General features: G+C 43.6%; 1 protein-coding gene across 3 annotated transcripts in view; it reads left to right on the forward strand.

Moving 5' to 3' along the window:
• Positions 1 to 20,513, forward strand: part of LOC137070442 (UDP-glucuronosyltransferase 2A3-like) — a 30,727-nt gene extending 10,214 nt beyond the window's left edge. For 2 of the 3 annotated variants that reach the window (XM_067437581.1, XM_067437582.1), the window contains one exon: positions 19,853 to 20,513. In XM_067437581.1, coding sequence (XP_067293682.1) covers positions 19,853 to 20,105 — 253 coding nt within the window. In that variant the 3' untranslated portion in view covers positions 20,106 to 20,513. The remainder of the gene's footprint in view (positions 1 to 19,852) is intronic. The other variant, XM_067437584.1, reaches the window with a different exon arrangement.
• Positions 20,514 to 21,043: the final 530 nt, after the last annotated feature.

The raw sequence follows: 21,043 nt of genomic DNA on the forward strand, positions 1-21,043 counted from the left end.
CAAGCCCTGAGTCTCCAAAGGAGGTCCTGTGTTTCTCCCAAGTACGTAGTACCACTGCCACAAAGATTCCCAGCACAGCCCTCCTGGCTGTGTCAGGACTCGGGATCTCCAGACTCGGGACCACCGGAACACGATCCACTGGCACAGAGACCACCGGAACTCGGACCACCGGCACAGGGTCTGCCTGACCACGAACCACCCGAACTGGGACCACCCGAACTGGGACCACCGGCACAGGGACCACCGGCACAGGGACCCCTGGACTCGGGACCACTGGACTTGGGACCTCCTCCACAGAGACCCTGGCCACCGGGATCTGCGACTTGGTGAATCCCGCCATCCAGTCCCATAGCTTAAGAGCATGAGCCGCGTAGCTTTCCAAAGACCCATCAGAATCCCAGTCAGGCATGCATGACCGGAGGGGCTCTGACAATCCCCTCCGAAAGAGGATCATCAGGCATGCCTCGCCCATCTGAGTCAGACGAGCCAACCTGATGAACTCACACACAAAGTCCTTGGTGCTGAGCTCTCCTTGCTGGAGCCGCACTAATCTCCCCGCTGGATCCATAAGTGGATCGGTCATTCTGTCAAGGAGCGGGGAATAAACAGACGGCAGAGAAGCGGGATCCAAATGCAGGGGAAATTTAATAACCAAAACAATCAAAAATCTGGAACAAAATAACACTGAGCAAACGAAAAGAAAACACGGGGAACAGAGAATTGAGAAATACCTGCATAACAGCAAACAATGACCGACAGAGAATAACTGAATCACAGAGGTATAAATACACACCAGGGAACAAGGCTAACAAGATAACAAGGGGAGTGGTAAATGGGAAACACCTGGGAAAACTAATCAACATAAAAAACTACAAGAACTACAAACTCCACAGTAAACAGGACACAGAACAATGCACAGATACCTTCAACATAAAAGTAACACAGAGTGCCAGACACTGAACAGATGTGACATAAAGCTGTTGCTGTGTGCAGTGTGTAAAGGAAAATAAAAATAGTTTTACCCTCCTGCTGACTAGTGTCGTGCCCCTCCCAACCCATTCACACACACACACAGATGATTCGACTATCAGTCGACCATAGAGAGATTCGATAATTCTGATTCGAATGTGTAAATCCTTAGTCGGGGACACCCCTACTAGAGATAGTTAATAATTCTAGAGTAAGTTAAAATAAATTAAAATGTAACAATTTATTAACAGTCAGGTAAATGTATAACACCAATCACATAATCAATTCAAAGATAATCCTGACTGCTGAAAATTACTACTCTGGGAGTCAAATTTAGATATGCTCTGCAAGTAGTCTGGCAAAGAGCCCATTCAAGCCCATTTCTAATCCGTCGAAATCGCAGCACCAATCAGAAATGTTTAGGCGGGCTTTACATGATGATGGCAGATTTTGTACATTACAAAGATGGATGCCATCACTTGTTTGAATCGGCTATCGCATTTGTTTTAAGCTATTTAAACTTTTCCTCTTCGTTAAAGGCGGGATGAATTGAGGAATCAACTTTCCCTTGAACTTTTGATATATAAAAGGTCATGGTAATATAAGAATATCCTCTAAGTTTCAGAGCTGAAAACGTCCTTGTTAGTTAAAGAAAAGCTACGTGGGGAAGACATGTTCACTTCATTTCACTGCGGGATCGTTTGTAAACCAATCTCCGGTCTGGATCAATCCGACAGGAATGGTGCAACACATGTATGTGAGTAAAACGTGTTTTTATATGAAATAGTATTGCATTGTTATAGATCGTATTGCTTATGTGTACATGTCTAACAGAGCATGCATTTAGCACGCTGGACTCAGACACGTATGGGCCAGGGCTTGCAAAGCCCGGCAGGCCGATGAATCTCCTTATATTCCGTTCTTGTTTTGCTATTCTCTCTCTCTTGAGTTGACATCTGAAGGGTGGCGTGCGCACACGGTTTGCGCTTATATCGTCCGATCTTGAAGGCTATGTGTAATATAAAAATAATAGTCCAATCAATCGCGAGTCGATGAGAGATAAATCATTGTTTGATAAAGAAGTTTACGAGCCCTGTGGTCCAGAGAATCATACTGGTTGCCACTTCTCCCTCGATCTCTCTCATGTGAACTGACAGGAGAGCTTAAGCTCATTAAATATGCAAATCGTATCCAATCCTAGCCATGAGCGTTTACTTCAAAGTCTCGAGTGTGTCACGCCCATCAAATCCCAGTGTTTTGGAGAGAGCCTCAAAACCAGTGTAGAAAATAGCCTATTAATTATTAGTTATGATGTTTTTAAATGTAAAAACCACACAGACATCATTAGTTGACCTCAGACAACAGTATAAAAAATCAAAAAGCCAGTTCATGACACCTTTAAAACCTGGGTAAAAAACAACACTCAGCTACCAGATGTGGATTTTTCTGTTTGACCGGCAATCCGAGATGTTTCAGTCGGTCTGAGATAGTAAAAGGTTTTCCAAATTTGGCAACAATTTTGGTTTTTACAACCAAACTGCAAAAGTTGTTGTCCTTGAAGTCATAAACAGAGAATTGCTGTCAGAGTCTCAGATGTTTCTCTGTCATTCTGCATACGTCATCTCCTTCATCGCTTTGACTGGTTTTAGGTCTATCCAATTGCGCCCAGAGGCATCTGAGCATCGTCCGTTGGTGACGCCCCTTTGGAAATGATTTTTCTATGAAGCTTTGCCAGACCATAACTCAGTTACTATTGAAAATGGTCTGGTTTTAACCAGTGTAACGCTTCGGGAGAGAGAGAGACCGGATAGCTGGAGCGAATGGAGGCAGTTAAGAGCAAGCAAACTCACATAGGCCGGCTATCTGGCGTTTCACATGGAGTTTATTATTAGCTCCTTTCCCATGCACACATGGGGTAACGTTAATTTGCACAAACGACAGCGTTACGTAATAGAAGAAAATAAACGATAAAGAGCATCAGAAAACATACATGCAGCTAACAGCTCGCACTCCATCTGAAGGACTGCCCACTCAGCGAGCGAGTCAAAAAAAGAGGTGCCTTCAGCCTTAAAGGAGCAGCACCGAATTGTACTTGTTACAGATTCCCCCCTGTCAAATAAAGGCTGACCCCAGCCGTACACAACCAAGGAGCATTACTGTTTCACTTAACAACGATACATACATGCCACAGTTGAAAAGCTGTTACAGGGTGAGAAAAACAAAAACCAATGCACAACAGTACACTCTTACAAGTCCGTACATTGCATTTAAGTTCAATAAAACAAAAGCTGTGTGTAACACCCACATATGAAATACATTTTTTTTTTTCAAAACAATCAACCCTTGAACATTTGTCTATAAACAACATGTGACAAATAACACCATATTTTTTGATAGATAGCCAACCTATATTCTCTCACTTCACTTCAAACTTATGTGTATGATATGGGTTAGTCCACCTTGTGATGGCCCACGATGCAGCCACACATCAATGAGCGGTAATGTGTCGCACTCACACTCACACTCACACTGTTTGGTTAGTTTATAGGGTAGTATTTCTGTTCTCTCAATAATGATTCAGTATGTATAATTTTCAGCTCGATAATAAAACACGGACACTTAATGCTTCAGTTAGATATTTATTTGCGGTTGTAGTACATCATTTGGGGATTGTACACGCATTAATATTGATTTCTTTGAGTTTAAGTTACCATTGAGCTGCGGTGAGTCGGCGCTGCTGGTGGTGAGCGGGGACTTCCGGTACGCTGTCCGTGCAGGCAAAGGACCGGCCTGCTGCTTCGTCTGCCATTTTGGTTCCGCTTGCCACTACCAATCAACGGATAGACTGTGGGGGGGAATGGGATGTTTTGATATTAGGTTTATTAAGTTAATGTCTTGTTTCTTTCCTTTGGTTCTATATTGATGTAAGAGGAGTTTAGGTTTATTTTGATCATTGGCCTGGCCTGTGAATTGTGATTTGTATTTAGATTTAAGTTTGTGTTTTGTCTCCCCTCCCCCCTGTGTGTTTAATATGGATTAGTCCACTGGTATAAATGTGGCCCAAATGTTCTCTTTGGAGGTCAGTTCAGGTTGGTTTCAAATATATTAAGTTATTTGAGTTTAGTTTTGTTCTGTTGACCTCCTTTATAGGCCGAAATATTTGATTTGATTATTTTGACTTTAGTTTTTTTGTTTTGAATCTTTGTGTAACAGCTTGGATTGATTAAATATTCTTTTGGAAACTATTTTTTATGGTTTGCCTCTCTTGGACTGTTCGGTCCCTCACAAGTGGTGGCAGCGGTGGGATCATCCAGTAGGAGGCATAGTTTCCCAAAAAAAAAAAAAAAAAAAAAACTTGAACTTTGTATTCCATGAGCAATGAATCGAGGCGAAAGGAAAGCCACTCTAAGATCTGCTCCAGTAGAGCCATCTGAAGAAGTGTGGCAGAATCTGGGGGAGGATGGAGAGTCACGAGATGGGGCCGTGGCTGAGCTTGAGTCTGAAAGCAGAGAGCCCACCATAGCAGACCTGACTGGCCTGTTTAGAGCCCACATGGCCAAGGTGGATAGCCGAGAAACTCACCGGATTCAAGAATATGCCCAGCAAGAGCGTCGTTTTAAATCTCTGCAGCATCAGTTTAATTTGTTACAACTGGAGGTGCAGGCTCGCACAACTCCAATGTCTAATGCATTGCTGACTGATGGGGACCCTTTGGAAGGGGAGGACGCAGTCTCTGGCCGCCCGCTGTCTCAGTCTACTACGGGTCGGAAGGATCTGTCGGAAACCCGTGATGCAGGTCAGTGTCAGTTTAAAGAGCCCCGACTTGAGAAATTGGCTGATTCTGACGATATTGAACACTTTCTAATTACTTTTGAGAGGATTGCAGCCGTTTGTCGGTGGCCAAAGGAGGATTGGGCCTTCCGTTTAATTCCACTCTTGACGGGGAAGGCCAGAGCTGCGTATGTCCATATGGATAGCGAGGAGGCACTTGACTATGAGGAGGTGAAATCAGCAATCTTAAGAAAATATGACATAAATCAAGAAACCTATAGACAACAGTTCCGTGCTCTGGAGGTTGAACCTCTGGAGAGTCCTAAAGAATTATATGTGCGATTGAAAGAACTCTATGGGAAGTGGGTCCAGCCACGGGGTAAAACAGTGGAGGAGGTTGGTGAAATAATAATTCTTGAACAATTTCTGAGAATGCTTTCCTCTGAGCTCCAGGTGTGGATCCGGGAGCATGACCCTAAGACTGCTGCCCAAGCGGCAACGCTGGCTGACGTGTTCGTGGCCGCACGTAAGAGGAACCAGCCATGGGTGTGGGAAACGAGCAAGGATGATCATAGACAAAGCCTCCATCAGCAAACCCAGAGAAGTTTCCCCAGTGCTGGTAAGCCTCCGGGAGGAGGACTGGTTTTTTCGACTCCGTTTAAACCCCAGAGGAAAGTGCCCATCTGTTATTTGTGTGGTCAGGAAGGCCATACAAAACCTATGTGCCCTAAAAATTCTGCGAAGACAACTCATCTGTGTTATGTGCCCAGGGGTCGCACGAGTCCACCAGTGACTGGCGACTGGTTGCCACCGACGACCACCGTGGAGGTAAATGGGAGAGAGCTGCAGGCCCTGGTTGACACTGGAAGTGATCAGACCCTTGTACATCACAAGCATATCCCATCTAATTTACTCAACTTCAGTAGGGAAAAATCAATCCGCTGTGTTCATGGTGATGAAAAGCTGCTGCCTACGGCAGAGGTGTATTTAAAGGTAAAAGAACAAACATATCTCCTAAATGTGGGTGTGGCCGACAACCTACCATTTCCGGTGGTTTTGGGACATGACTTGCCAGTGCTCTGGGACTTGTTACAGCCAGTACTCTCCTGTAATATGGTCATCACTCGGTCAAGAGCAAGTCAAGGGGAAGAAGGGGAGCAGTCGCTTAGAGCCTTACCTTTCTTTGACAATGAGATAGAAACTGTCAAGTCTGCAAAACCCAGGAAAACCTGTCGACAGAAAAGGTTGGAAAAAATTAAGTATAATGCTTCTAAAATGCCAGTTGATTCTGTCTCTGACTGTCCCCTAGAATTTAAGCTGCCGACTAACATTGTTCAGTTGCAACAGGAGGATGCCAGCCTCGTCCCATTTTGGGAGAGGGCAAAGCAAGAGGAGGCAGGAACTATTGACACTGACTGCAACAGGGGAAGTTTCTTCATTGAACATGGAATCCTTTACCGTCAATTTAGGACTGGGACACAGCTGATGGTACCACACGGTGTCCGCAATGCTATCCTTGCCCTGGGCCATTCCATTCCCTGGGCTGGACACCTGGGGAAATCTAAAACTCTTTCAAGGATTAGAAGGCATTTTTTCTGGCCCGGCTTGAAGGCAGAGGTAACCCAATATTGTAGGAGTTGCCCAGTGTGTCAAAAGGTTTCTGCACAAGGCCCGTGTCGGGTTCCTCTCCAACCACTTCCCATCATAGGTACGCCGTTTGAAAGGCTGGGGATGGATGTGGTCGGGCCGGTTGAGAAAAGTAGCTCAGGTAACCGGTTTATGCTTGTTGTAACTGACTATGCTACCAGGTATCCAGAGGTGTTTCCTTTGCGGTCCATCAAAGCAAAGTATGTAGCAACCTGTCTGGTGCAACTGTTCTCTAGAGTTGGATTTCCTTGTGAGATGTTGACAGATCAAGGGACTAACTTTATGTCTACCCTTTTGAAGCAGGTGTACACATTGCTGGGCATCAAGAGTCTGAGAACAACTCCTTACCACCCCCAGACAGATGGGCTCACCGAGAGGTTCAACCAGACCCTCAAACAGATGTTACGCAAGTTTGTTTGTGAATCCGGCAAAGATTGGGACCAATGGCTCCCCTATCTCCTGTTCGCCTATAGAGAGGTGCCCCAATCATCGACAGGGTTTTCTCCATTTGAACTTCTATATGGACATGAGGTGAGAGGTCCCCTTGCTCTGCTTCGAGAAATGTGGGAGGGAGGCCAGAGGAAGAATGAGCCGATGAATGTGGTGTCCTATGTGGTGCAGATGCGAGAACGCTTGGAGCGGATGACCGCTTTGGCCCAATCTCATCTGGCTGAAGCACAAACCAGACAGAGAACCTGGTATGATCAGTCCGCCCGTGAGCGAAGTTTTGAGCCTGGTCAGAAGGTGTTGGTGATGCTGCCCAGCAAGGAAAGTAAATTGCTGGCTAAATGGCAGGGCCCGTTTGAGATCAGGAGGAAATTGGGCCCTACCACTTATGAAGTTTCCCTGTCCGGCTCAGATGGTCCTACGCGAAGGCTGCATATTAACCTTCTTAAGCAATGGGTTTCTCGTCCTGACATGCCGTCACAGAGTTTGATGATAAGGCAAGTGGAGGAAGAGGAAGACTCCGATGATCAATACCTACCCCAGCCTGCTCTAGGGAATGTGAGGCTGGATCATTTGTCAGCACAGCACCAGCTTGAGGTGAGGGCCCTCTGTCCGCCAGGGGTCTTCTCGGAATATCCGGGGTACACCACGCTAGTAGAACATGACATTGTTTTGAAGCCGGATGCTGTTGTGAGGAGGAGGAGTTATCGGGTTCCTGAGCGTTTGCAAGAGTCACTAAGGAAGGAAGTGGATTTGATGTTGAGGTTGAAGGTCATAGAGCCCTCCAGAAGTGAATGGTGCCACCCGGTGGTTCTTGTTCCAAAAAAGGATGGCTCCATAAGGTTTTGTATAGACTTCCGTTACCTTAACTCTGTGACCAAATTTGATGCCTACCCAACTCCTCGTATAGGTGACCTCACTGATCGCCTGGGTAATTCTCAATTGTTGACAACCATTGACCTTGCCAAGGGGTACTGGCAGATACCTTTGACTTCCCAGTCCCGAGAGCTGACTGCCTTCAAGACCCCATGGGGGTTATTCCATTTCAGGGTCCTTCCTTTTGGATTGCACGGGGCCCCTGCTAGTTTCCAAAGACTCATGGACCATGTGTTACGAGGGTTGACCTTTTCCGCTGCATATCTGGATGACGTGGTGATTTACAGCAACACGTGGGAGCAACATCTGCAACACATCCAGGAGGTGCTTCACCGTCTTCAGAGGGCGGGGTTGACAGTTAATCCGCAAAAATGTGCCATTGCAAAGGCCGAGACAGAATACCTGGGCTTTGTCATTGGTGGGGGGGTGATAAGGCCTCAGGTGGACAAGGTCCAGGCTATCGAGAGGTGCCCTCAGCCACAGACTCGCAAGGAGCTGCGATCCTTCCTGGGCATGGCCGGGTTTTATAACAAATTTATCCCTGACTTCTCTAACAGAGCGGCAGTTTTGACTGATATGGTGGGTTCAAGGTGTCCCAACCAGGTCCGATGGACGAAACAAGCAGAAGCAGCATTCCAGGACATTCGTACGGCTTTGAGCAGGAATTCTGAATTGCATAATCCGGATTTTAATCAAACTTTCATTCTTCAGACAGATGCTTCAGATAGAGGACTGGGAGCTGTATTATTGCAGGGTCATTCTGGTGCTCGCCGACCCATTGCCTTTCTTAGCCGCAAGCTCTTCCCCAGAGAAACCCGTTATTCCATTGTGGAGAAGGAATGTTTGGCGATAAAGTGGGCTTTGGACTCTTTAAAGTACTACCTCTTGGGGCGGGAATTTGTCCTGGAGACTGACCACAAGGCTTTGAAGTGGCTTCATGAAATGAAAGACACCAACAGCCGAATAACTCGTTGGAGTCTGGCCCTGCAGCCCTTTCGCTTTACCATTCAGCATGTCCCTGGCAAAAAGAACCTGACTGCGGATTATCTTTCCCGCTGTGCCAGTGACATTGGTAAAGGGAGGGAGTATGTGATGGCCCACGATGCAGCCACACATCAATGAGCGGTAATGTGTCGCACTCACACTCACACTCACACTGTTTGGTTAGTTTATAGGGTAGTATTTCTGTTCTCTCAATAATGATTCAGTATGTATAATTTTCAGCTCGATAATAAAACACGGACACTTAATGCTTCAGTTAGATATTTATTTGCGGTTGTAGTACATCATTTGGGGATTGTACACGCATTAATATTGATTTCTTTGAGTTTAAGTTACCATTGAGCTGCGGTGAGTCGGCGCTGCTGGTGGTGAGCGGGGACTTCCGGTACGCTGTCCGTGCAGGCAAAGGACCGGCCTGCTGCTTCGTCTGCCATTTTGGTTCCGCTTGCCACTACCAATCAACGGATAGACTGTGGGGGGGAATGGGATGTTTTGATATTAGGTTTATTAAGTTAATGTCTTGATTCTTTCCTTTGGTTCTATATTGATGTAAGAGGAGTTTAGGTTTATTTTGATCATTGGCCTGGCCTGTGAATTGTGATTTGTATTTAGATTTAAGTTTGTGTTTTGTCTCCCCTCCCCCCTGTGTGTTTAATATGGATTAGTCCACTGGTATAAATGTGGCCCAAATGTTCTCTTTGGAGGTCAGTTCAGGTTGGTTTCAAATATATTAAGTTATTTGAGTTTAGTTTTGTTCTGTTGACCTCCTTTATAGGCCGAAATATTTGATTTGATTATTTTGACTTTAGTTTTTTTGTTTTGAATCTTTGTGTAACAGCTTGGATTGATTAAATATTCTTTTGGAAACTATTTTTTATGGTTTGCCTCTCTTGGACTGTTCGGTCCCTCACACACCTATTGACTGTCCAGTCAGAGGTAATTCTGGGTTTCTGTCTCGGCCTCAAGTTATAACGGTCAGTACTCCGGAACGGGTCACTTGTGTCAAATCAGTGAGTGTCAAAGTCAGGTCTCATGTCAGAGTACTCTGTGTCAGCAAAATCAGCACTGTCAAGTGTCTGTTCAGGTAAGCCTTCTGAGGAAGAATCTCCAGGGAGTTCAGTTAACCAGTCTCCAGCAACACTTAAGGCAGTATCGTCAGACTCTCCAACACAGTTTTGGATAGGGGCGCCTTCATCCAATGATTGTACATCCTCACAATTATCAGAGAGTTTTATACTGGACAAAGCTGTATTCCAAGAGTGAAATGGCTGAAGGTTTTACCACGTGAAACACACCAACATTCTCTCCAGTATCGACTTTTTCCAGTCTGTAGTTAACATCAGATAGAACTTTTGAGACCCTGTATGGACCAGAGTATACTGGAGCCAGCTTGGCTGTAAAGTTAGCTATAGGATCAGACTTTGGTTGTGTGTTTTCACTCTTACCAGATCATCCACAACATAATTAACCGAACGCCGTTTTAGGTCATAGTATTGTTTCCTACATTTATGTCCTTCCTCTAGAGCTATTCTGGCATGATCATGAGCGTCTCGCAGGGAAGCTCTCAAGTTCTCCGGGTAGGTCACATCCGGGTCATCCATTCCATCAACATTCGGTTGTGTGACCAAATCAAGTGGAGTCTCCAGCTCACGTCCATATAACATCATTGATGGCGACAGGCCAGTGCTCTCATGTGGTGCGGTGCGAAGAGCGAAACATATCTGAGGTATGTATCTGTCCCATGAGGTGTGTTTGTCTCCCACGTATGCTCGAATGGCTGTTTTCAAGGTACGGTTCACCCTTTCCGTAGCGTTTGTCTGTGGGTGGTACGCCGTAGTCAACCTGTGTTCTGTACCCAGGGTGGCCACCACAGACTCAAAGAGGTTACTCACAAATGGCGTTCCACGGTCTGAAATAAGGTAAGACGGTGCACCGTGTCTGGCAAAGATTTCGCTTAGGAATTTACTTGCAGCAACTTGCGCTGTCGCTGTTCTGACTGCATTTATTTCCACCCACTTTGAGACGTAGTCGACAAATACAAGAATGTATTCATTTCCATTCTGTGTCCTAGGGAGAGGGCCCACAAAGTCTACTCCGTGTACTCCCAGGGCCTTTGTGGTTTGATTGGGACCATCAGACCCGCTGGTTTCTTTTGACTTGGCTTTGTCAACTGACACACTGAACATGAGGTAATGTATCTCTTTACATCCTCTGCCATTTTTGGCCAGAAGAACCTAAACTTTAGTCTGGTTAATGTTTTATTAATTCCGAGGTGGCCAGCCGTAGGGTGGTCATGGTAGTATTTTAACTTAATTTGAGCTGTTTCATTGGATGTAGTCCACAAGCCACTTTGGAGTCTCTGACATACAGCAAACCATCCTGAATTACATACCTTTCATCCACATCCTCTTTTCCAGCACTCCTAAGAGCACACAAAAGATCACTGACCACTGGGTCATTTTCCTGTAATTGCCTCAGCTGCGCTTTATCTGTCATCACGACTGAGGACAGGCTACGGAGATCCATCCCCCCAATAATTGCATAATCTGGCAGAATGTCTATTGGGGTAGCCTTGCCTTGAATTGGGTTGTGGGACAAAGCGTCTGGGACCTTATTTTGAACACCTGGCTTATGAACAATACTAAAATCAAAGTCCTGCAGGCGTAAGGACCATCTCGCCAGACGTCCAGAAGGGTTTGGGCGGTTCATCAGCCATCTCAGGCTGTTATGGTCTGTGTAGACCGTCACATGGAGGCCCTCTACATAAGGCCTAAAGTACTCCAAGGGCCAAATCACTCCTAAACATTATTTTTCAGGTGTTGAGTAGGGTTTCTCAGCCTTGTGTAGAGTTCTGCCTCTAAAGCCACGACAACATCCCGTCCCATGTCGTCTTTCTGCATTAGGGCCGCCCCAAGACCCAGGTCGCAAGCATCTGTGTGTATGAAGAATGGCCGTGTGAAATCCGGAAAACACAAAATTGGTGCTGATGTGAGACACTTTGTCAAGAAGTCCATAGCGGCCTGGCAACTTTCATCCCAGCAGAACGGCGTTTCTTTCCTGGTGAGACGGAAAAGTGGTTCTGCTTTACTCACATAGCCAGGTACAAAGCGTCGATAATAGCCCGTAAGGCCAAGGAATCCTCTGACATCCTTTGTGTCTTTTGGCGTTCTGAACTCGGTAACCGCCTTTACTTTAGCTGGGTCTGGAGATATACCCTCTGGTGTGACACGGTAGCCAAGGAATATGAGCTCACTTAGACAAAACTGACATTTGCTCAGCTTCAGAGAGAGACCCGCTGTCTGTAATCTCAACAGAACCTCACGAAGGTCTTCAAGATGTTGTTCAAAGGTCGGAGAAGCTATTACAATGTCGTCCAAGTACACTGCACAGCATTTATAAATCAGGCCAGCTAGCACAGTGTTCATGACCCTTTGGAAGGTAGCGGGGGCATTGCTGAGCCCGAAGGGAAGGACTTTGAACTGAAATAGGCCACAGTGAGAGATAAACACAGTTTTGGTCTAGACTTTCCCTCAATGGACACTTGCCAATACCCTCGAGATAGGTCCAGAGTTGTAATAAATTTCCCACAGGACAGAAAGTCTAATGATTCATCCACCCGGGGTAGAGGATATGAATCTTCCAGTGTGAGCTGATTTAAACCCCTGTAATCAACACAGAATCTGGGTTCTCCACAAGGTTTCTTTACGATCACTACTGGCGCAGCCCACGGGCTTGACGAGGGTTCAATAATTCTCTCTTCCAGCATTTGCTTGATCTGGCTCTCAATTACCTGCTTTTTCTCAGGGGAAGTACGGTAAGGTGGCAAATGTACAGGTTTCGCACCACCGGTGTCGATCATGTGTTCCGCCATTGACGTATGGCCCAAGTGGCCATCAAACATGCACCAAATATCTTCCACGAGGGCAAGGAACTGAGCTTTTTGTTCCTGTCCTAAACATGCCTCTTCAACTTTCCTTCTTAAGTCAGATTTTTGGATGTCCATGAACATCACGCACCCTATCCCTGGTATCTCCATCCATTCACTTGCTAGCTCACATGGTTCTGGTGCAATAGTGTCACATAAGGTTACAGTCCTGGATGGAATATGAATGTTGACTGCAGCTCTTAACATGAAATCCATCCCTAAGATAAGGGGTGAAGCGAGATCAGGGATAATAACAAATCTATGGTAAAAAACGTTTTCCTTGGAATCCAATATTCAGCCAAATGACACCGGTTGGGCTGCAAGTTGCTCTGTTAGCTAACTGAATCGGGGGTGATAACCAAGGGTGCACTTTTTCAGAGCCTCCTAGTACACCTGAAATAATATCAGTCCGAATCGCGGAGAGGGAAGCACCTGTATCGAGAGCTGCATCAACTGCTTTGCTGTAGAGGTTTACTTTAACAATGAACGGTGTGTTCCAGAATGAAGAAGATGCCGGGTCTTCCACATGACCCAGAACGAGTGGCTCAAGGTTGGACCCTCCCTCCCCAGAAGTTTCCCTTCTGTTGGCCAAATTTGTTTTCCTGCTCACCCCTGTTGTTATTGCTTTGGTTCTCGCTACTCTGACTACGACCTGGTGTTCCATATCCTGTTTGAAAGTTCTGCTTTTCAACACCCGGGAATACATTTGCTTGTGCTGCAAAGCAGCAGTTTGGATAATTTCTGGAGGTGAAACCAGGTTCAGAACATTTGAAGCAGTAAATTTTACGTGCTTGATCTTTCATTGGTAGCTGAGGCTCATTACGGCTATTTGGGCCAAGAACAGAATGGAGCTCATGTGCCCGCATCAGGAGGTCGACGACTGACGTGATCTGTGTACCATAAATTGCGACTCTGTATCGCTCTAATGCATGTTTACAAATCAGTTCAATTTGATCTTGTTCTGTTGGTGGAGACTTTAACTTTTTGAATTCGCTCAATAGATGTGCCACAAATGTTGGAAAAGGCTCATCAGGTGCCTGAACACGGTCTAGGATGCCTCTCAAGATGCGTTCTTGATTGTCTGATGAAAGAAACACACTTTTAAAAAGGGTGCGGAATTGTGTCCAGGCTGTGATGTGTTCACTCAATACTGAAAACCATTTCCTGGGTTCTTTGGCTAGGAAGCGAGGTCATTCGAGAAGAATCTGTGAATCGTTCAGACCCAACGAGGTTCTATATACATCCACAAGCTGAAGCCACTTGCTATTTAGCAGTAAAGAAGTTTGAGAAAAGTCTGCTACATTTTCAGGTGCAACACTGCAATCAAAGGCTGTCGCTGAAAGTTTTGGCACATGAACAGTTTGGTCCTGGGCATTGTGTGGAGTGGAGGAGGCCATTGGAACATTACATGCAGGTAAGGAGTTTGAAGCCGGTATGTACATGTTTTGACCGTAATCATCAATAATACCTCTTTGCAGATCCAGGGACTCCTTTAAGCATTTACGCAGCACTGCTACTTCCGTCCTTAGCGACTCAACCTGTGTCTCCAGGCAGACAGTCGGCCTCGGTGCTCTCCCCCTAGGCTCAGACTCAAAAGGTGAAGTCAGGTCAGTCAGATCTGTCAAACCATGCACATATTTAGCCATTGTATACAATATAGGCAATATATAATCTGTGTGGTATGTAGTAAATGTGGTAAAACAGTAAATAATTCAGTTTTCAACAAAAGTCAACAACTATTACTCTTTAACCTCAGATCATCCCTCCAAATTATTATTATTATTTTTTTTAGAAACAAAATTTCACCATGACAATAGGTTTTTTTTTTTTTTTCACAAAAACCACACGTAAATATGTGGACTTTCATGGCAAACCTGCTTTATAGTTCTGATGACGCTGTATGTAATTCCAGTTCGAATCCCTGCTCAGATTCAGATGAATCAGTCACTATGTGAACCGCCAACCAAGACATTCACAGTATTTTGCAGTCTGTGTCCAAACATGAATGAATCCATTCAGTTGAAACTATTGGCTGGCTTTGTTTAATCGCTGGTGAACCAATGAGTCCTCTCGCGATCCGAAACCAATCACACATACCAGAATGAACCTCACGTTCCAAAACGAATCACACGTGCCAGAATGAACCTCACGTTCCAAAACGAATCACACGTGCTAGAATGAATCTCACGTTCCACGCACAAATTGTCCGTTTGCTTCTCAGAGCTCTTGCACACATGGGGTAACGTTAATTTGCACAAACGACAGCGTTACGTAATAGAAGAAAATAAACGATAAAGAGCATCAGAAAACAAAAACATACATGCAGCTAACAGCTCGTACTCCATCTGAAGGACTGACCACTCAGCGAGCGAGTCAAAAAAAGAGATGCCTTCAGCCTTAAAGGAGCAGCACCGAATTGTACTTGTTACACCAGGCTAGAAAATTACATAATGCTGAGTGTCTGGAAACACTCAACGTTGCGGGCTGACCCATATAAAGATTCGGCCCGACCTCTTTGTAACATTTCTTTAAATACACAGACCAAAATGCAAATCTCTTAAATGTAAAAATTAGTTCACAATGGGAATATGCATTAATCAAGTCCTATTGACCTGTATTAATAGCACGAGAACATTTGGCCAAAAACACATCACACCATCACACATTAATCAAAATATATAAACTCTTAAAACATTGATTATCTATTGATTAACTTCTGTGGGGATGAGATCTTTGTACCAGTTGCACTGAGACATTTCAAATGATATCAAACACTCAACTCAACTTTTATTTCTAAAGCAATTTCAAAACCATTAGAATGGACCAAAGTGCTGTCCATGAGTATCAAACAACGTCAAAAGATACGACAATGTTACAATAACACTCACACACATACACAAAAAAAAAATACAAAACCAAGGTATCACACATGACACCAAAAATTAAAACACATAATCATAATCACATAATCACTCACAGTTTCCATCCCAATCAGACGCCAAAAGCTTGATGAAATAAATAAGTCTTCAAGTCCTTTTTAAAAGTGTCCAAACTTTGCAAGGATTTCAGAGATAGCGGCAACTCATTCCAAAGTGCCAGGGCCGCGACTGAGAAGTCGCGATCTCCACTACGCCTCAGACGAGATCGAGGGACGGTTAAGAGGATGTTCTGAGAAGAACGTAACGGACGTTGAGGCTGGTGTGGGATTAACATGTCCATTATGTACGCTGGGGCTCTATCATGTAGTGCTTTAAAAAACAAACATTAACACCTTGTATTGTATTCTAAATTTAACAGGTAGCCAGTGAAGGGTTATCAATACAGGTGTTATGTGATCTCCTCCGCTTCGCGTCGGGGTCCTGATCACTCTGTCTATTCTGCAATAACAACCGGCTGGGTGTACATTATCCCTTACTTGTGCTGCTTAAAGATTGAACCAAGCGGTAGCATGTATAGTGAAAACAGAGTCGGACCAAGAATTGATCCTTGAGGAACCCCCCAAGAGATAGTTGCGGATGCAGAGACATGATTTCCAATTCTCACAGAACATGTCATTTCGTGCAAGTACGATGAAAACCACTTAAGAGCCACGCCATTGATCCCAACATAATCTCTGAGGCGTTCTATTAAAATCGTGTGATCTAGAGTATCGAAAGCTGCACTTAAATCTAACATCATTAAGGCAACTTTTTTCCTGAATCAATACTTAACAAAATATCATTCGTCACCTTTAGTAATGCTGATTCTGTATTATGTTTCGTTCTAAATCCAGACTGAAAATTATCCAATGTATTATTTTCCATCAAAAAATCTGTAAGTTGATTATGGACAACTTTCTCTAAGATCTTATTCATAAAAGGCAATTTTGAAATAGGTCTAAAATTGTTAAAATCCTGTGGATCTAAACTCATTTTCTTTAAGACAGGCTCAATAACAGCATGCTTAAACCCTGATTTTACTATTCCATGAAATAGACTACTATTGACAATCAGTAATATACTGGGACCAATAGTGTCTACAACCTCTTTAAACAATCGCGCCGGGAGGACGTCATTAAGTGAGGTAGTCGGTTTTAGGTGCAGTATTATATTTTCTAACTGAGGTAGTGTTATCGATAGAAAATTACTTAAACAATGAGGTGGATTCATTTTATGATTTATAACATTATCTACAGGCATAATATTTAGTCGAATGAGAGCAACTGTATCAAGAAAATATTTTAAAAAACTCTCACACAAATCCCTAGACGGCGTAGGAAAAATATTAAAAGACGGACTCAGTACCTTATCTATAGTTGAAAATAATACCTTCGGGTTATACGCATTATGTGATATAATTCGTGCAAAGTATGAAGATCTAGCAGCTTTAACAGCGTTTTGATAATTTAATAAAGACTCTCTGAGAATATCATAAGTTATTTGCAATTTATCTTTTAGCCACTTACGCTCTGCTTGTCTACAAACCCGCCTCAGATGCCGCGTAACATCATTTAGCCACGGTTCTTTTTTAACTTTTTGACATCTCATTTTAAAAGGTGCAACATTATCCAAAATCTCAGAACAAACATGATTAAATGATTTTACCAGTTCATCAGGTCCCACAACGGGTGAAGCTGTAGGCTCCTTATGAGAGGTCAAGTAAAAGCAATTGAGAACGCACTAGGTGTAGAAGTAGTGATAACCCTGGACAAGATTGATGGCGAAGGATAACATAGTCCATTTGTTGCAGAAGTAAAATGAAACCTAATAGGGATATGGTCAGAAATGGCCATTTCTTCAACACAAATATTTTCTATCGTTATCCCCCACAAGAACACCAAATCAAGTGTATGCCCATGATCATGAGTTGGTCGAGTGACCCATTGGGATAAGTTAATTAGAATCTAATAAATTCATAAATTCCTTAGCCATGGGTTTACCAGGACAACAAACATGAATATTAAAATCGCCCATAATCAAAATCCTATCCGCAGATGGAACGATCATAGATAAAAACTCATAAAATTCATTAAGAAAATTCTTGTTATAGCCAGGAGGCCTGTATATCAATGCACAAATCACTGGCGAGGGCAAGTCAATCTTCATTAATTGCACTTCAAAACTCATGTAACTTTCAGCAGGCAGTAACTTGCACCTCATCATGTTTTTAAAAATCGCAGTCAAGCCTCCACCCCGACGATTTCTCCTTGAAATGCTTAAATAGTTACATCCATTTGGTAAAAGCTCAGCAAGAGGGCTCGTATCCACGTCATTTAGCCATGTTTCAGTAATAAAAAGAAAGTCCAGCCCATGAGTTACATAATAGGCATTCAGAATAAATGTTTTGTTGACAACTGAACAAGCGTTTATCACAGCCATAGTCACCATTGTCGACTCAACGGACTGATTAAAGAAGAAGCAGCACTTAGCTTCGTTGACCCAGCTCGTCTTACAGGGCGCAAATTTGAGTGCACGGCACCGCCGTGTCTCGTCTCTCTCCATGTAGTCCAATGCAATGGTGATGATATGACAGGCAGATATATTAAGTAGGAAGGCCTCAACTCTGCCGTTGATTTAACTCCACCGTTTAGGATTCTCAGTTTCTTAAGTTTCAGCAAAGCTCCAGCCCGTATGCCTCGTCTCCTACGGCGTCTCCTTTTCCAGCACACACAGCCAGTTACCTGACAGACTTTCATCGGCGGCTGGAATGTGCAAGGCTGTTCAGCGCCCAATTTCAAGTTCAAGTTCAAATCGCGGCTGCACATATCCAGAGCCGTGGATCGAAGGCTTAACAACGTAAGGCGGTCATAGATTAACTGTGAGCATTCCAAGTGATTGATAAAACATACAAATAAAACAAATAAACAAAAAATAGACATCCTAAATGTGGAGCGACGGCAAGCCAACACACAACCTGGCGCCATCTTTCTTTCACTGTTCCTTTAGTAAGCAGCCTGTTAAACAGGAGCTCTAGAGTCCATATAATACTGTACCGTGAGGATTGAAATTTGTTTTATATCAATTTTGGGTGTATTTTCAGTGATCTCAGCATGAGATGAAGTAGGAGTTGGGGGAGAGGGGGTCAACAGAGAAAGATGTAGGTTAGGCGATACCGAGGTGCGTCTCAAATGGTGCGTGAAAGACAGTTTAGATGTTAATTTCCTTTGTTTTCTCATAGAGTCCTCGTTCCTCAGTTAGACATTCCGGCATTTGCTCTTTTTCAGCCTTACATTACTCACTTTAATCACGCAATCATATGATATAAAAATACTTGTCAAAACAAAGCTTGTCAATATAAACTATATTCCTACAAGTTTGGTAATGCCTTCTTTTACATGCATATGAACTTTAGGTTGGGTTTAATATGGAGTTGGCCCATCCTTTGCACCTATAACAACTTCTGAGAGATCGTTAGGAGTGTGTTTATGGGAATTTTTGACCATTTGTGAGGTCAGGCACTGATGTTGGATGAGAAGGACTGGCTCACAGTCTCCGCTCTAATTCCTCCCAAAGGTGTTCTATCGGGTCAGGAATCTGTGCAGGCCAGTCAAGTTCCTCAACACCAAACTGGCTCAGCCATGTCTTTATGGACCGACGCTTTTTGTGCACTGCTGCATAGTCATATTGGAAAAAAGGGCAATCCCTAAACTGTTCTCACAGAGTTGGTAGCATAACAAATGTCTTGGTATGCTGAAGCATTAAGACTTAATTTCACTGGAACTAAGGGGCCAAGCCCTGAAAGGCTTGGATGAGCTGCTCGGGCCATGGAAACCCATTCCATGAAGCTATCTACGCACTGTTTTTGAGCTCATCGGAAGGCCACAGAAGTTCGGAGGTCTGTATTTATTGACCCTGCAGAAAGTTGGTGACGTCTGTGCACTGTGACCCTCATCATACACTAACCCCTCTCTGTGATTTTGACTTGGGCTACGACTTCATGGCTGAGTTGCGATTGTTCCCAATTGCTTCCAGTTTATTATCCCACTAACAGTTGAGTGTGAATATTTTGTGAGGAAATTTCACGAATGGACTTATTGCAGAGTTGAGTTCACTGAGCTCCTGAGAGCGACCCATTCTTTCACAAATGTGTGTAGAAGCGTCTGCAGGCCTAGTGCTTGTTTTATACACCTATGGCCATGGAAGTGATTAAACACCTGATTAAATTTTTTGGAGGGGTGTCTCAATAAATGTACCAATATATTGTATTTAGCAGCTTTTCTTTTTCTTCTCTAATCAGGTACAAAGAAAACATCATGAGACTGTCCAGAATCCACCATGATCAGCCGATGAAGCCTCTGGACCAGGCAGTTTTCTGGATTGAATTTGTGATGCGGAATAAAGGAGCTAAACATCTACGAGTTCAGGCACATGACCTGAGCTGGTATCAGTACCACTGCCTGGACGTACTGGCCTTTTTACTCTCGATTGTTGCACTGATCACATTCCTTTTCATTAAAACATGCAGTTTCTTTTTCCGTAAATGTTTTTAAAAGACTCCTGTTGGCAAAGCACAAAAGAATAAAAAACAGTTAATGCATACTCAATACTTCTCTACAGAGATGTGGTGTGTGTGTGTGTGTGTGTGTGTGTGTGTGTGTGTGTGTGTGTGTGTGTGTGTGTGTGTGTGTGTGTGAGATGGCAGGTGAGCATTTTGTGCATATTACAAATGTTCTTAATGAAAGAAATACATGTGAATGTTCATGGAAAGTAAAAAAAAATCTTACATAGGAAAAGCAGAATGGAAAATCAAGTAATATGTATTGCAGTATTAAAAAAAAGTCATATTTATACAGTATATATTTGATTTTCCTCTTTTCCTATGCAAGAAGGGTATGGGTAGTTCTGGGAAGGTACATGTAATCTGGATTAGGGCTGATTTAAAAGTACCTTACTACATTTTTAAATGTTCATATTCAGATTACAGTTACTTATTAATGGATTACATATTATTCCCACAATGGCAGTACATATTTCGTAATTGATTCTGCCAATATATATATATATATATAAAATGTTCCTTAAAAAGTGCCACTGTGTGTCAAATGATTATTTCCATGACTTTGTACTGTGAACATAGACTTTTCTTGTTAAAAATCATGTCTGCCATGTTCTCGAAATGTATTTTCCCCATGGCATGAAATAAATAATAAAAATGTGAGTACTTTGCCTTCTCATTTTAAAACACCACTGCTATGGTTGATGCGCTGAGCAGATATTTGGATTCTGAAGTCAGGGTTGTTGCGCTTCTCTGGGTTTCCTGGTCAGATATTATACTTGAGGGGGTGTTCCAGGTAAAAGTTCCTCCTGGGAGGGCGCTGCTGAGGTGCGTATGGAGTAGACATGTTTCATCGAGCTCCTTTACGAAAAGTTTTTAAATGAGTAAAATGTATTTTTATTTTAAATTGTTTATTTTTATTTTGTATTCGTG

Source organism: Pseudorasbora parva, chromosome 3 (genome assembly GCF_024679245.1).
Source record: "Pseudorasbora parva isolate DD20220531a chromosome 3, ASM2467924v1, whole genome shotgun sequence".
NCBI classification, from domain to species: Eukaryota; Metazoa; Chordata; class Actinopteri; order Cypriniformes; family Gobionidae; genus Pseudorasbora; species Pseudorasbora parva.